Genomic DNA, 18,388 nt, shown 5'->3' with positions numbered 1-18,388 from the left:
TGTCTATTGATTGCAATAATTCTTCCTACAATGCAGATAATAATAAGTTGTGCCCATGATAGAATTCACTACCTAAATATTTTCAAAAATACATAATCTTGCTATTTTTGATTTAAGAGTAAGTAATTAGTGATATAATAATTATGGTTACAATATTTTCTACCAAGGTACCTACTCTTACATTTTAATTTCGTTTCAATTTTTTGTTTTGGCTTCTTTCATTTTAAACATTGCCTATGCAACTGGCAGTACGGTAATCCGACCATTTGCAAAATAAATAATTAAGTATAGCATTAAATTTATTTTATAATAGCAATTCGCATTTTGAGATCTATTACTGACCGGAATGAAGTGAGTTCGAAATTTTAGCTATATTTACTATAGTAGACCCAGAAGTATAGTGATTTTATGAGGGATGGAGTACATTAAGGCTTCACGATCCCTCACGTAGCGCCTATACTAAATACATGGAGTTATTTTTTTCGGAATTTTTCTACAAAATCAACTTTGAAGCAATGCTTGACTTTTGGTTGGTTAGTAGGCACCTAAACGGAGGTCGATAGCATATTATTTAAAAAAAAAAGTATAACAATTAATTTGTAATTAAATAAAAACGCGAAATCATTTTTTTCGGATTTTTTTTGTCCTGGAACGTTTTTTCGCGGTAAGTAAACACTCATTTGATAGATAATTAAAATACGGAGGTCGATAACATTTTATTTTTTCGTTTACTGTCGTAGTTTTTTTGTTATTTATAAAAAATAAATCCGAAAATAGGCAACCAAAAGTACTTAACACGACGCGGCCCTCGCCGCTCGGACATGGTTTATGGCTAGTGAGAGCGACTTACGCAGGTCCTTATAACGCACTAATACTTTTATGACCGAGGGTTCGGTCAGTCCATTGCTTTGGGCTGTCATTTATTACAGGGGGTCTTCAAGGCATTTGTGCTCTGCAATTTTTGCGATATTACAAAAACAGGTCGCACTGATCAGGATTTTCATTGATTCGCGTGACCGGAAACTGTCACTGGCACATTTTTATGGTGTGAAACCTTGCGAGAGAGAGGTTAGAATTATGATCAAAATTCAATGACAATTTTAGAAATTATTTGATAGGTATTGTCAAGTAGACAATTAATTGACAAATGGACAAAACCAAATTGTACCAACTGTATTTCACTATTTCTCAAAACTATTTCCTATCTCTGTTAAATGTCAAAGCATGGCCTACTAAATCTAAACTGCGCTGCGCTTATTACGGCCGTAACAAACTAGCTGAATGATTGATTCGGCTAACCTCAAAAAATCTACCCTTAACTAGCGCCATCTCTTTAAAGATATTAAACTACAAATCAACTAAATTGCCACAATAATTTAAATTTCCTTGAATTTCATCAAGGTTGAAGTACTAACATGGGAAAATAGTGCGTTGCATGTGGAGAAAATAACAACAGTTATTTTCAAATTCCCAGCAACCTCCAAACCAAATCCAAAATTGATATAATTATTAAAAAAAAACGAAATGAAACATTTCACTGTAATACATGTTTCTTCTTTATTATCTACAGCAACTCCAGGACCCTTGTTACGATTAGTTTGGCTTCAAGACCGTGGGGTCTGTAAATTTGTGGGGCTTTTAAAAGACTTGGCTAATATTGCCACACAAGTTTTATCATATTTAATTCCAAAAAATCCTTGTCAACCACTGGTTACTACTTTGCATCCACATTTAATACAGAATTCCATATTTACCTGTGATAAACACAAAGATAAAATTTGTAAAGTTGTTATCCAATTAGTAATGAAACCAATTTTAAACATTTGTTTATAAAAAAAAAACAGATTACATAAAAACGAAATCCATTCAGAATAAACTCACAAGTAGGAAGGTTCTAAAATTATAAACTTACGAGAAAGGTATTGTCTTCCTGCAGATAGATAGTTTTACTTTTAATTTTTCTACTGTGCTCTATCCATTTTCAGATTTTGCAATTCCATTTTATAGTTTATAAAATATAAATATTAGATGTCATAATTTGATTATTGTGATTATTAGGTATTCTTACGTTCATGAAACGTATTCGTGAAAATTTATTTCGCCTCAAAATGACAAAATAGAAAGTGTTAACCTAACAAAATAAACACGTTACGTGATTGTGATTGGATAATTTCAATTCAAATTACATTTTTCTTTTCTATTTCGCTAACAGATGGAGTTGGTTAAGGGTGAATTTTTTGAGGTTAGCGGAATCAATTGCTCCATTGAAAATCCGAGCTTTGTTACGGCCGTAATAAGCGCAGCGCAGTTCAGATTTAGTAGGCCATGGTCAAAGTGAGGTAAATATGAAATAGTTTTGAGAAATAGTGAAATACCATTGACAAAAAAAGAAAATAAAAGAAAAACACTGTTATATTATAATAAATTAAAATGGTCCAATAATATGAACTCCCAAAATTCATTCAGTTTTGTTACTTTCACTTTGAGATAAATAGGAATGTACTGTCGCGAGCAATAAATTTTGGTCGTCAATGTCATTTCAAAATTTGGTTAGATTGTCACACATTAAAAATTTTTCCCTGCCTGATTTTGCTCATGTCGACAAAGTGTCAAAAAAATGAGAAAAAATTACAATTAATGTAATATAACGTGATGAGAGGTTATGATATTTACGGCTGTTTTACAATGGAGCATTTTCGATTGCGTCAAAGAATGACCTTGACGATCAAAATTTATTGCTCGCGACAGTAGCTAGATACTGTTATTTTTATTTATTTTTTTTTAATTTTAAACCTACCTCTTCTCACCGTTATTACCGTACCGTACAGTTACTTGAGGATGATTAGTGGTCCTAGGTAAGTACCTAGAAGGACCGGGAAAATCCAATAATCCATTTGTTATCGAAAGAGTCAAAATTCCTGGTACACATTATAAAATTTCCAGTATGGACTATCAAGCTGCAAACGTTTGGAACCATCGAAATCAAGTATTATTTACGACATTTGTGTTGGTTCTTGCTGTTATGAAATAAAAACTTTATTAATTATGATTGAATGGTTGATTGATCAGAAAATTAACTTGTTTTATAGGTAGATATAGATAAGTACATGGTTATGATTTATAATTTATAAGTCTTTTTTTAAGATGCTTCTTATAGGTAAATTTCGGCTACTTCTCGAGTCAGTTATTTCGGGCAACATTCCATTCAAATATGTAACATACTCGTATTTCTAAAGTATCTATCATTTTATCGTACCAGTATTTAGAATCATCTTCTTCAATAACACGATACATATTTTAAGTCACATTGTGTAGGTACAATAAAATAACATTTTTGGAGATTGCTCATAAGCAGTTGACCTTGAACCTGGTATATATAATTGTCATTTTCTTTTAATAATATTTTATTATCATCCCTGGGATTCATTTCCAAATATTAAAAAAAAAAATTCTATTGCCGTTTTGATGTCGGTGTTTCGAGCAGCAAATGGACATTTGATTTCAACAATTGAGTCCAAATCAACCAATCCATCTGGTGATGCCCCCAAAAATGTTTTCTCAATGTCTACAAATAAACCGCACGAACATAAACCCGTTATTTCTTCCAATTTTTGTTTTGCTTTTTCTTCGTTGTCAATACCCCATTGCAGTGATTCACGTAATTTTTTAAATTTTAATTTTTCGAGGCGACATAAAATATCTTTTATCGTATTTGCAGTGTCTGTGGTAATTTTCATATTTATTATTCTTCCAAGAATATAATCTCCAGTGGTTTCTAAGCCAGCCGATTACTGGCAATATCTGGATTCATACGACCATAATGGGCCCTATTAAAATCCTCGAAGATTATCAATATTTTTCTTGTAAATATTCAAGTAACTTCTTAGTGCACAGGACAAAATGCAAAACTTCACGAACAATTGATAAATGTTTTTTTTTTACCTACAATATGAAGATGCAGGTATAATAAGTGAAACGACCCTTCCAAATGTTTACCAAAAATATTGCAGGTAAACAAGAAGGTAGAGAATATCGACATCGACATAGTGTTATTACTTACTACAATTTTTTCAGATAACCAACTTATCAACTTTCATTAATTAATTTCTTTTATTATTTTAATAAAAATAAAAAAATAGATTTTTAACGCCTTATCTAAATAAATAAAAATTCGAATTGAGTTAATTTTAAAATATTAACAATGCAAAATTATAACTATTTTTTTAGTATTTGGCTGACCTCTTTGATGTCTAGGATCCACTAATTCTGGAAGAAAGTCCCAATTTCAAATTTATCAGTTTCATGCCAGAATCTATCGTCCCTTTTAATTATGCAATATTTTAAATCAGAATTGATTTTCTCTTTCGTAGCAGTATATAAACAACGAAGTACAAATATCACGATTGGTGATATTTGTGGTACTCGTACCTAATTATAATAAGGATGCGATGTTTTTAATTTTATATGGTTTTCATGATCCATCGTTAAATAAATCAGTAATGTTATTTTTGATATCTTCTTCAATTGTTAATTCACGTGTGGAATATGGTCACTTTATTGCAAGAATTGCATCCGAATTTATTAATCCATCTCTTTGCTAAAAATGATTTATATTTATCAATAAACATGGCACAACTTTTAACATTCAACCCGATAATGTGCTCCAATTTTTCTGTCGCTTTGTTTTGTCACAGAATTTCGAATGGATGATTTTTCTGAATACAAAATTTCTTTTACCGTATTTGTAGTCTCAGTATTCGGAAATAATGGTTTATGGGATAACGGGAACGGGTTTGTTGGCCGTCGTCAGTGTCGGCATTTCTACCTGACAGAAATGCATGCATTTTATGACCATAACTTCTGCTCGAAGGACCCCCGGCAAATTGATTGACACCCGTCAGAATTTACAGAGTATACAACCCACATTCCCCGAAACTGGAATTTTATTTTACTCCACTTAAGGTGGTCAGTTATGGTAGGGCAATAAGCTTCTGGCACCCGTCGCGCGACTGGGCTGTACCTACCTTTGTCTCTGATGGTCCATTTTCAGACGGCTCAAAAACATCTGTCAGAAGATTTATAACTCTCTTCAAGTTGGTAATAAAAGAGACCCCAAAATTGCAAAAGAAATTATCGGCCTAAGTCCATAAAATCGCTATATTTCTGGGCCTACTATAAGAAACTTGCTTCTCTTGTATAGTACCTACTCCTAGAACTCTAACGTTTTATGATAGGCAATACTAATAATGAGGGGATTAGTATTTGACACCTCCTAGTGAGAAGAGGAGCACTGGACTACCTGGTAGTTATAATACTGTTTCCTCGACTATTGTAAAATGATTTACAATTTAAGTCAAAACTGACTATTTCTTGACGACGACTTTACGGTCTGCCCTCTTTCTAAATCCAGAGTCCCCAGGGTAAAGACCCATCCTTAAAGGTCTCTTTATTTACGGCCATTTCCTAATTCTTTGTAAGCTGTTTAACTTCATAACGATATTGTCTATCATAAAACGTTAGAGTTCCGGGAGTACTATAATTAATGATAACATACCTAAACTCCGTACGGTGATAGATTATACGTTTTTAAATTCTAGTTTCAAAACATAAAGCAGTGAAAAAATACTAAACTCTCCATCTCATTTGTTTCACGTTATGTAGAAAACCGTTGTATCCCTGCAGATTAATTCCCACCACACTACTCTCTGGGTCTGTCTTCTGTCAAAAAACGTACAATCTATAAGAGTACGGAGTATACTTGATAAAACGGTGAATAGGTTAAAAAGATTCAGAAACCTAAAAACAATTACCAAGAGAGGTGGATGTAGAACTGATTTTTTTTTTTTTGATAAACTTACAACATCCAGAAATTATAACAAACGCTTCACATAAGGACCACAGTAACTCCAAAATTTGTTCTTATTTCATTCTTACACTGGTATACAATAAGGCAGCATTCTTCAGATTAACGACAGCAAAAGGCTTTTTCTGAAGTTCAAATATTTATCGTCTCCCATTATCTGGAAATAAAATGTTTCTTACTGCCTCCGCACTAGGTATTTCTCTTACGGCATTTACGCCATACATTTTTTCATTCGTTATTATGACACAACTGCCTTATTTATACTGCTAAATATAATATGTTAGGTTACACAGATAGGTAATAAATAATAAATAAAAATAAGTAGTGATTAAATTTTAACTTAAAATAATAAGCATTAAAGTCAAAAAATTTATACTCCTAATACTTTTGACCGCCTCTCTTATGTATGTATACATTAAGGCGCTTTGGCCTTTTTCGTATTTTAAACGATTACTGTTTTCTTGGGGTATCTCGCTAGAAGATGGTAAAAGATAAAAGTCGACTCGACCCAAAACAACGAGGAAAAAAGGGCACCGGGATCCTCCGGCACTTTTGATAGGGGAGTAACCGGATCCAAAGATACTCCGGAGCCGATACCCGAAATAAAACAAGGTGTTTAAATTTACCGGTTTAATTAAAATTAATTCCCTGATACAGGTGAATGAAATGGAATGTGAAATAAAATGAAATACCGTTTGATGTCCCCTTCAAAAATAAAGGGGATGGTATTGTACAAATAAATAGATACAATTCGCTGCCTTAATGCTTATTTTTTCTATATCCACTTTTGTAGGGAAAACCACACTTGAAGTTGGAACTCAAAATACTTTCGAATAACTGCTTTTTTGCACGACCTGTAAATGTATAATAAGCAACTTTACTCCCTGATTGTATGGAGTAAACCGGGTCTTTTTCCCCTTGTGCAAAAAACCATAGCCAACTCAAGCTTTTATGATACTTAATTTGTTTTTTTACTCGAGGTGCAGTTTGTAGCCCGAAGGCGAAGCCCGAGGGTCCTACAAAGCACCGACCGTCACAATCATGCAGTCCCGAGGTGCAGATACTATTATTTGCACGATCCAAAAATTTTAATTGAAAAAGCCGAAAGGTTAATAGTATGAATGTTATGATACAGGTTTATAAGAAAGCCTTTAAAGCACGCGCGACGAGTTTAAGAGCACGACGCAAGTGCTTTAAAGGCCCTTATAAACGTGTATCATACGCTATTTTTTTATTATACCCGCACTACAATCTGAAAATTATTACAAAAAAAGTAAATTGAAATACCTTTTCCGAAGTAATCTGTGTTACTAATCGTTGATATAGAAATGATCAGTTGTTGTTGTTTCGTTGCCATGTATATTTGTTATAATAAATTAAGTATAAATGTGTATAAACCATGCACGATTATTTCAAATTCGGACTATCTATGAAAATCTGACATTTTAGTTGGCAGTATTGTGATTTGTCTTAATAAATCTATTTTAGGTTATAATTCAACCGAACACTGCTCCCAAGTTGTTACATTTTTTAAATAATTGAACGCATTACGAACAATAATCGTAAAATTGTAATTGATATGAAACATACATATTTGTAGGGCAGTTCGGGGTAAATTCTTATTAACTAAATTAATGACGCAATTGACAACAATGCGAATATTTAAAAACGAAACGTCATATGACAGGACCTGACGCCAATCTAACAAAAAAATATCGCGGCCTCATGCGTGTTTAAAATAATCGTGAACGGCATATATTTATCATTGTTCAAAATCTAGGTGAATTTGTTATTACCTAAGCAACCCTTAAAGCTTCAGTGTTTTAAAGGCCCTTTTTCGCACGCATTTAATGTCAATTTTAATGTCAAAAACAGGGATTATGATTCAGGTACATATAATAAAATAGTTATTTATGCAACAAGTGAGTTAAGTAATACTTTTTTTTATGAGAAGGAAAATTTGCCGCTCGAGCGAAGCCAGTGTGCAATCCGCCGAGTAAAAAAAAAGATACTTTACTAACGAGATGCATACAAAATTTTTTTGGCGCCCGTAAGTTTAGATAACAATTTTTTCGACACTTTCAAAATTTGAAAATTTTCTCCTGTGTGAACCCGTGGACCTTTGAAACGCTCGTTTTACTCGCGTTTTAAATTGGCCCACTCATGCCAAAAAAATCCCAATTTACATACGAACTCGTTAAAAAAACTACTAGAGGTATTTTCATATTTGGTGGCGGAAACAAAAGACTGAGAAATGTCACAAAATTGTATTGTCAGTGTCAAATTTCTCATAAACGCCGTAAAAAGGAATGTCTAGGTAAATTTAAATTTTCGCTAAATAGATTAAAAAAATAAATTCTAAGGAAACCAATTTTTGTCAGTGCTTCAAAAGGAAAAGTTATTCTCATATAATCAAACGTATTACATATTATGTCTCTAGTTCGACGATTAATAACTTTCTTATTGCCAATTTGCTGCATTTCTGTCGAAATCACGAACATCTTTGAGAAATTTGTGACATTTCTCAGTCTTTTGTTTCCGCCATCAAATATGAAAATATCTCTAATTATGAATGAAAAATTTTATAATTGCTTTAAAAAATGACACGGTACGGCACTTTTTTTAACGCAAAATTCGTGCAAAAATGAACCGCTATGGCACTTTTTATAACGCCTCTTGACCGATTCAAAAATCACATATTTTATGAACGCAAACGAATGAAAAACTTTTTTTGACGGACGTTAAAAAAATATTTTTGATTATATATTATAATTCAGAATAAATGGCATGGCGGTAGGCGTTGGAAATTCAAATTTACGTTGGCAGCAAGATCCTTGCTAATAATACCCTAGTTTCGATGCTGTTGGTAACCTTCGCTTTTAATTTGGCCTTGATATTATCATTGGAATCGTTTTGTGTTTATTTTCTTGTTATAGTATTTGGAATTTCCTTGTTTCATTTATGAAAAGTGTATTATTTGTCTGGGGGTTATCTCTGCTGTGGGTGAAAACCATGTCAAAATTATGTAACGCATAACCTCAGAATAAAGTAATGACGGTTTTACATGTTTACTAAATTTTTTGACATAACATAAAGCTCACTTTAGAGAATCAACGCCTACCGCGATGCCACTTATTCTGAATTATACTATACCTGAATCAGAATCCCTGTTTTTGACACTAAAATGCGTGCGAAAAAGAGCACTTAAAACACTAAAGCTTTAAGGTCGCTTAGGTAACAACAAATTCACCTACATTTTGAACAACGATAAACAGACATTTGTACACAATTTATGATAGCAACGGAACAACAACAATTGACCATTTCTATATCAACGATTAATGACACAGATTACTTCGGAAAAGGTATTTCAATTTGCTTTTTTTTGTTTTAATTTTCCGATTTTAGTGCAGGTATAATAAAAAATACCGTATGATACACGTTTATAAGGGCCTTTAAAGCACTTGCGACGTTGCGACGTCGCGCGTGCTTTAAAGGTTTCCTTATATCATAATATACTATTTTCATTCTCTAACCGCTCTGCCCGGTGTTTTTTCAGAAACAATATCACAAGACTTCCCATTTTTTCGAATTTTATGACAAAAAGCTTGTTGCTTGGCAATAACCACGAGACTCGTTAGGGTCGAGTGGTTTTGCCTAAAGCAACAAACTTTGAGTGTAATAAAATCAAAATTTTCCCAAAAAAAAAATGGGAAGTCGAGTTATATTTGGCTAGACAAATTCCCGAATGAACAATTCAAACAAACATTCGTAACAACAAAACGGATTAAAGGTTAGTTTATAGAGGGTGGAAACTTTAACTGGAATAAAATTCATAACTTGGAAATAGGCGATTTTTGTAAAAAATACCGAAACAGGTCAATTTATATTTCTCCTTGCCCATATTTTGACGCATATGGTTTTTGCATATCTGCTCCCGGAAGTGCGCAACCTCCCCCAACTTTTTTTTTCAAACGCAAGGGTATATCAAGTGACACCTCGTTTGAAAGGCCAATTTGTAAGTAATACAACACACTATTTGTTTCTTGAATATTTTTAAAGCCTCATTATCACTCGTGAAATACCCTGTATAGTTTTATATAATATAAACGATAAAGACACGACAAATATTGTAAGTTTACAGATGAATGTATGATTTAATACGTAATTCTCAATAATATGGCTTCAACAATTCATCTATTGGAAAAATTTGTGTAGCAAAATTTGAAGAGGAAAATGGACAAATTATCATAATACAGGGTATTCGTATTGCTATGAAAACTTGTGTTGTGTTGTTCAATGTCATCGTCAAGAAAAACTTAAACATCCAAACCTAACCTCACAAATTTTGCTAGAGTGTACGTCTAAAAGCGGACGTATTTGCAGTTTCTATTGAAAAATTCAAATTTTTTATGTTTATTTAAAAACAGCATTGTATTTAATAGTTATTTAATAATGTTAATGAAGGCGATTAATAATCGAAACTGTTTAAAGCACGAACGAGTGTATGCGAGTGAGTGCCTTTAATAGTTGAGATTATTAATCGCCCATTAACAAACGAGTTGATGACAAAAATATGACATGCGAATTACAACCAAAAAGGTCGGCTTTTGAAAAAGTGAATTCGTAATTGTGCAGTTATGAAGCTATAAAATATAGAAAACCCTGCTGGACTACCTGCTGCAGTGTTGGTAAGTGCAAACAATGCACGTTCGAGGTTGTTTATACATCAAAATATCATCAAAACGTCAAAATCGCAAAAATCGTTAATTAATGAAAAGTAGTGTATTAACGAGGTCCATTAATACACTATATTTTATACAAAATAATTAATTAATATTGAAATTAACAAGCGGTCAACGGAAAAGTAATAAAACCGCCCCCTAGTGCCCGCGTATTTTAAATAGCAGCTTCCAATTGGCTTATTATTATTTATGCCTTGCTCCTTATTCCTCCAAGTCATCCATAATGATATATTTTTTATAGAATAGGTACAGTCGTTGACCAAAATAAAATAGGACAAAGTTAATTTCGATTGTGTAATTCGATATTTTTGCGAAATCCATCTTTTAGGAAACAAAAGTGTCAAAAATAAAAAAAAACAATTCTGATAAATGTCATCAGTCGACAATATTTCAAAAACTCACAATCCTTCAATTAAACATAGTGACAGTGACGAGATGACAAGTGAAAAAACACAACCTAACTTTTTGTAAATCAATCGTCAAGTCAAATCAAGTTGTAATCTGAGACACATACGCCTCAGTTACACTACACAGTGTAGTGTACTACACAAATCTTTGAATTGTAAAACTGTCTAAGGTAACACTTTGTCCTATTTTATTTTGGTCAACGACTGTACCTACATATTACTTAAAATCAGTAACGAGCATCATAGAAGTTTTCACACACTCTTTTTTTTTGGAATTGTATTTTTGTTTGTAATCAGAAATCGGAAAGCCCGTTAGGGCAAATAAAGCATTTTCGACTTGGTTGCATATACTTACCTGTTTCAATTTAAATTTAGAAATTTTGCCAAAACTCGGCCAAACAGGCAAGAGCGCTGTATGCCCATTCTCCGTTATTGAAAACAGCACTATGAAAGCAAGATTCAATGATGAATATTTTATGTTCTGAAATAAAAACCATTTTTGCGTTAAAATTTGATCAATAGTGACAGTTTGACGTTTATTAGGTGAGGGGGAGATTCACGAAAATTTGCAAATTTGCAAATCATTAACGAAACGGCAAATACAATGCTTCAACAATGTCGGTTGTCATGGTTTTGAATTTGCAACGCCTTATCGAGCACAGACAATTAAACTATAGGCTTGCCCGATATCGATTGACGCGCCGCCAAGCGAGGAAGCGCGGCATTTTTCAGTTTGTAAACAGTTTCGTATTTGACGACGTGTAAAATCGGCTTTTTGAAAGTAAGAAATTCAAATTATTTAAAAAAAAAAAAACAGAATGATCAATCGGGGAGGTGTTTGCTGTGTTCCGGGTTTCAAAAATTCCGAAAAAAAGAATCGGTAACTGAATTTTTTTTAGTGTATTTGGCATGCGTACTTGCCAACAACAAAGAACCTCTTATTCGTGAGAATTAAAAAACAACAATTAATTGTTACTTTTTATACAATAAATAAACAATAGACGCATAACGCAGTTAATTTCAATTGGATTAATAATTTACATGATTAATGTAGTACGTTAAATTTACTGGACAAAGAACGTAAAGTAAAACCATTGAATGTTAGGAATTATTGTCATCAAAACATTTTTTTTTTCGTTGCATCTTAATATGCACTTGATCTTTAGGAGAATAGATAAAAAATCGCAATTTTGTGCATGAAATTGCTCTTTGGCAATGAGAGTGTTCCAGATACTATTAAAATCGCGCTTGTTATGGCTTGTTCCTCTTTAAATATGTTTTTATATTGCTAAATCTTAAAAATCACACTAAAAACATTCCGAATCGAAATTCTGTCGTTGAACTTGCTCATTTGTAGGAATATAAAATATAGCAACAATTTCCGAATCGAAAATTTTACCTTTAGACAATTTTTTTTCCGTAAACAGCTCGTATCAATCGACTGAAAGCCGCAAGTTGTTACATTTTGTTCTATGAATCTTATCTTATACTCTTAACTCAGTTGGATCCATCCGCTGTTCTAGAGCCATCATATCTTGCAAATATAAGTGGGCACTCTTTGTGAAGAAATAGTGACCAACTGAATGAAAACAAAGTAGCATTTTATCGATAGTATACAGGTGAAGGTTCTTAATCACCCTGACGCTCTGCCCGGATGCGGCGATGTCAAATTGCAGCGAGGATCGAAGTTTTTAAAATCCTAAGTACTAAATTGCAGCGCGCGGTTAGTTTGGGTCTTAATAACCTAATGTAAACTGCAGCGCTTATAATCTTAATAAGGGGTCGGCTTATCATTTAGAAATTTTCAGGTAGCACTGCACTTCTGAGTTCATTACGCAGATGTATCAAAGGTGTACATGATGATCTTGAATCAATTCAAATTAAAACTAATCGAAATCAAGATTTTCTTCCGGTGAATGACAAAAGAAAAACATAATAATTTTTTCTTGCCACAAAATTTGAAATTCTTGTCAACATCGTCAAAAATTTACGCGGACGGTACGTTTTCACACTGTACAAAATTTTTTAAACAATTATTTACTGTTCATGGACATAAAAATGTACATTATGTGCCTCCTTCGTCTCAATTTTTCAAACTCTTTCTCGATTCTGTTATAATGCACTTCCTAACCTTATATCCCAATATACTATTAAAATCGTTCTACTGAAAAATGAGGGTTTTTGAGATGTGTCACTTTTCTTGTGCACCAACGATATTTCTGTATTTCAATTTACGTATTAATAAATATAATTTACCTTCCAATGATTTCGAAGAAAATTTTGTTTCCCGTTACTATTCTCTTTTCCGAAAATTGCAGACTTTGCAGATGATTAATTAGTTACCTCCTTAAAAGTCTGAGGTAAGGGATAGTTATTATTTATAATCGTCTACCTGCCCACTCCCTGGGGAGTAAAATGACAAGCGCTGCTATTTACTTATTTGGAAATCAGTACCTGCTTCCCCTAAAAGATTAAGACTTGACCGCGACTGCAATTTGATACTGCCCCCTGGATGAATAGTTTTACGAGAGTAGACGTGTGAAAATATTGGTCCCACAGCTTTGATTACCTTCCAAATTATGCAATGCAGGTTTTGAATTTGGCACTTAAGCTTTGGTAAGTCCTATTTTCCTTTACAAACAAGATGAGAGACCTCTCCCTCTCACGTAGCTTATTCTCGTTTCGGCTCTTTCTTTCCCAGTCAAGTCTACCTCATCCAAAATAATACCAGCCAATATCAGATTAGTCAAAATGTGTGCTCGTACAGCTCGTGAATAGGCATGACCATTCAGCATCTTGTCCAGGCCTGGGCCTGTGATCTGTATAAATAGTCATAAATACCGCCTTCAAGCAACTCCCTGCAATTATTGCACCGATACAACCCATGAATGACATGAGGAGATGGAACTCTCCAAGCGTCAGAACCACGCAGCTTAACTCAGAATGTTGGCCACCCTCAACAATATCTCTGGCCTTAAAGAACAGTGGTTGATCAAAAGTAACGAAGCAGTTTTTTGAAAATGACCTTTACTTCTCTCACTGGCTTCAAAAGGTGATATGAACACTGTATCGTAATCAGTAGGTGGGGTGTGGATGAGAGGAAAATAATTTTTGAGCCATAAAAATCAAGACCACTTGTCACCTGCTTAATGAACCCGTTCCAAAGGAGCATACTTGGGGTAGTTGATGATTTTCCATACAATCAGAACAATAAGTCTGGCGCTGAGGGCAGTATTTCTCCACCGACTTCACAGACTCCCTTCAAGTTGTTAACCACACATACTAAATTACGTTAAAATAACTTTTTGCGCGATTGTACTCTATTTGGTTGTTTACCACGTCTGTTTCCAAGACGGTAAGCTTACCCGTTGCTAACGATAAACTCGACGGTAAGTAATTTTTGGTGTTTTAGAACGGTAAGTAAATTTATTCAAAATTAATCCATTATTATAATAGTTTTTATGTAGACAGAAGTTGAACACAAGAAGTCGGGGCACTTTCTGGAAACTTATATAGCTCTTGTAGTCGACCTTCCTTGGCACTGGAATGAAATAACATTAGCGGACTTGCCGCAACATTAGCATTGTCAAAATTGTCATACTTACCTCGAATTTTCCTTGTCTTCTTGATTACACATTGAGGTCGTTGGTTTCGGAAATTCTCTATTTATGTGAACAGAAGTTGAAGACAAGATGTTAGCACTTCCTGGAAACTCACACAGCTCTTGTAGTGGGCCTTCCTTACCACTGTAATGAAATAACATTAGCGAACTTGCCGCGACATTAGTATTTATTGTCAAAATTTTCATACCCCAAATTTTCCTTGTCTTCTTAATTACACGTTGAGGTCGTTAGTTTCAAAAATTCTTTATTTGTGACGCACCCCACATTCAAAGTTTCGGAATCACTAATATCACTCATTTTACTGCTTGTTTTTCAACACAACTGGCGATATTTGCGCACAAAAACTGCAATGGCGGTAGTTGTTTGCAGATTGCCTTAGAAACGCGATACAAAAATCGACATTGTGGAAACACGATGTGAAGGGTATAAACACGTATCGCATTGGGTCTATTCTAGATGTGAATGTTTTGTAATAAATATTCAATCGCGCAAAAAATTTCATAAGCATCACGAACGTTAATGACAATGTACCGATCTCAGACAATTTTGGAGTCGTCGCAATTACATGGACTTTACCACGTCAATCATACTTTTAGAATGAAAATAGAAAAAAAACATTTCATAATAAACCATATATGTACATATATTATTATATTGTGCAAATAACTGATATAATATACTACAATTCCACATATATATAATAGAAACAATTAGAACACAGTTGTTCGGATATAAAAGTTTTGCTCTACAGAATACAATTTTTTTATTCCTGAGAAACAATTATGTAAACTATTATTTAAATAATACACACTACACATATTTAAAATAATTAAATTGTAGGACAATACAAACACTTTAAATATATAAACTTGAAAAATTCTTGGCATTAATGAACTCATTAAAAAAAGTATTATTGTCTTTTTTGTTCTTAAGTATACAGTATTTTAGTAACTATTTTACAATTTAATCTTGATGTTGTTTTAAGAGTTCCTCTAGTCCATATTTTTCTTGTTCTTTTTCAAGTTGTTCTTGAAGAAGTCGTTCTAATATATTTTGAAATCGTTGTCTTAATGCTATGTTTTCTATATTTTCAATTTCCATTTCTTGATGTTGTCTTCTCATTTTTAAGTTTGCTAACTCCACCTGTAGTTCATCTAATCTTGCCAAGATGTTACTTTTACTTAAATTTTGTTCTGCATAAGAGATATTAGTTGAAGGTTGTTGATAGTAATCCATTTCTTGCATTAACGAAGGTGAATTCTGCATATCTCTAAACATATCACTAGTGAATTCAGTTAACAATTTTGAATTTGCTGAATTCATCATTACAGAATTGGAATCAGTAAGATGACTATCTTCTGCAGAATTTTGACTATTTTCATCTAATTCTAGCACATTAATATGAGCATCTTCTTCTTCCGAATCACTAACAGCACCTCCAAATATATCATGTTCTGCAACATTTTGATTTGGAGCTTCAGCAGGTTCTTTTTTAACAACAGTGCCCTTATTAACTTTATTTTCATCATCTTCATTAATTACTTCCCACTTAACACTAACAGCATCATTATCTATACGAAGTAATCTTTTAACTTCTTTTTCAATTTCAGGAGCCTCGACATATTTCTTCTTTAATGTTTTTCTAAATCTTCTTTTTCTTACATTTTTTGCTGGAGGTGTAATTCCATGAGGTATTAAATACTTCTTTTCAACTTTATTTGGATCCTTTCTTTTAGATTTTTGAGGAGAATCTTCATCAGTGGTTGCCTGATCATCTTCTTCTTTGCAAACTAACATTTGACATATATCAGCAGTTTTATAAAAACCTTTAGAGTCAATGGTTTTAAGAGATTCAATAACAGTAGGTAAATCCATCACTTTAGCTGGTAAAAGCCAGTGATCAACCCGTACTTCTCCATGTCGCATATCATTTTCAATTTTAATTGTAAGTCGATCTTTCAATGTGCTATTATTCCTAATTGCTTCTCTCAACACTCGACTAGGCTCTTCCGGTAAACGCAAAATGAACTGCGATTCGAGTTCAGCGGGGGAATCAGCTTCATGTCCTTTATACATCCCTGAAATGAAAATTTCATAAATGGTTAAGATGATCAATAATTTCATAAGTAATCTTTACCTAAATATCTAAATGCAATAGTATTTATACATAAACATTCCAAGATAAATTTTCAATCATATATAATTTAATTAACAATTGTACATTTATCTTCAACAGTTAAAAGTAGGTTATGTTCCCTCATCTAAGCGAAGCGAGAAATGTCAAACTTTGTGTTTCGTTGTTCTTCATCTTAGTTTTAGTTCTTACTTAATAGCTCCCTGTATTATCGGTTTTATTGTGTCTCTGTTTCCAGCGCCCTCTCCCTGACATTTTACGTTTATATAAACCAGGTAATAAATATCATGGCCTCCTAGATCAAAAGAGTTTCTTACCGGGTGATTATAAATATAAAGCATGTTTTTTTTTTTAATTTGGCGTCGAAGTTGGCGTTGGAGAGTCGTTTGAGAATGCATCACTCGTGTAAAAGCGTAAGATTTAAACAGCTGATCCGTGCATCGTTATTCGTATAGTAGGTGGTATTACTATAGGTATAGTTGACTCAAGTTGCAAAAAATCACTTGTCATTTGCAACAGCATTTTTTTCATATTTTTGAACCAAATAAAGGCACGATGGGACCAGAAAATCATAGTTTGGATTGAATATTTTCCATATAAGTACAGTTTTAAAGTAATTTCAAATGACAAATGCGCTAAAAGTGCTGTTGCAAATGCAAAGTGGTTTTTTGCAACTTGAGTCAACTTTACCTATTAGGCAATCACGATCTTTTTGGGACCGAGTTGGCTATGATTTTTTCTTTTCATGTTGGACTAACTGACTCAGTGATGCAACGGATGTATTTTTTTTTCCTGGCCTGGTTTATTAAGTTTGCAAAAATAATTTAAATTTCCGTCAAAGGAACAGTCGAGATTGCCAAAATAATTTTATTACGATAAACAATTTCTATTAAACGATTTAATTTAATTTAAAAAGGACAGACCAGATTTAAGAGATCCGGCAACAATGTACTTATTCAGAAAATATAACCCTAAACTGAAAACAACCTAACCTAACACAAAAAGTGTCAATTTCCTTTAGGGAATGTAGTTATCACCGAGGTACTGCCAACAAAATCACTAGATTATCATAGCCAACTCGATCCCAAAAAGATCGTGAATGCCTTATTGTAGTTTCAATTTGGTTGTAGGTCGTAAAATTTTATTGAATATTATGAGCGATTAACGGGCACATTGGTTGGGTTTGAAAAGGTTGGGAAGCGGCGTGTGCCGTTTGCCGTACAATGCAAATATACCAAATGTACAATACAACCCTGCGTAAAATATTACCTGCTAGTGGTAAACTAGGATTTATAAGCCCCGCAAGATCTTTAACTTAAAGTACCATAAAATTTTACGACCTACAACCAAATTGAAACTACAGTATAGTGCATTCACAATCGACTCTTTAACGCCAACTTCGACGCCAAATTTAAAAAAACACCCGTCATTACCGAGTGGGCAATTCAAAAATCTCACCAAGCGGCCATCTTTTTTTTCTACCAACACAAGCAATGATAATATAACCCACGAAATTTAAAAATGGCCAAGAGCGCGTGATCATACCTCGTTAGTTTCCCTACATTGTGTTTTTTTAAATACAAATTCAACACTATTGCCGTTCACGATTGTTTTAA

At 33.3% G+C, this 18,388-nt stretch overlaps 1 protein-coding gene and 1 long non-coding RNA gene across 2 annotated transcripts in view; one reads left to right on the top strand and one right to left on the bottom strand.

The window, feature by feature from the left end:
• LOC138122666 (uncharacterized) overlaps positions 1-18,388 on the top strand; it is a 326,257-nt gene that overhangs the window by 195,071 nt on the left and 112,798 nt on the right. The window lies entirely within an intron of this gene.
• Taf7 (TATA-box binding protein associated factor 7) lies at positions 15,256-16,969 on the bottom strand. Its single transcript, XM_069050062.1, has 2 exons — positions 16,776-16,969; positions 15,256-16,716 (listed from the first exon to the last, which is right to left on the bottom strand). Exon 2 carries the CDS (start codon positions 16,712-16,714, stop codon positions 15,602-15,604), a length of 1,113 nt encoding a protein of 370 aa, XP_068906163.1. The 5' UTR covers positions 16,715-16,716; positions 16,776-16,969; the 3' UTR covers positions 15,256-15,601.

Source organism: Tenebrio molitor, chromosome 1 (genome assembly GCF_963966145.1).
Source record: "Tenebrio molitor chromosome 1, icTenMoli1.1, whole genome shotgun sequence".
NCBI lineage: Eukaryota > Metazoa > Arthropoda > Insecta > Coleoptera > Tenebrionidae > Tenebrio > Tenebrio molitor.
This window is presented reverse-complemented; position numbering and strand designations above follow the sequence as displayed.

Excerpts from the sequence above, each read along its gene's own strand:
- Taf7 (XM_069050062.1), bottom strand. The coding sequence starts at position 16,714 with ATGTATAAAGGACATGAAGCTGATTCCCCCGCTGAACTCGAATCGCAG.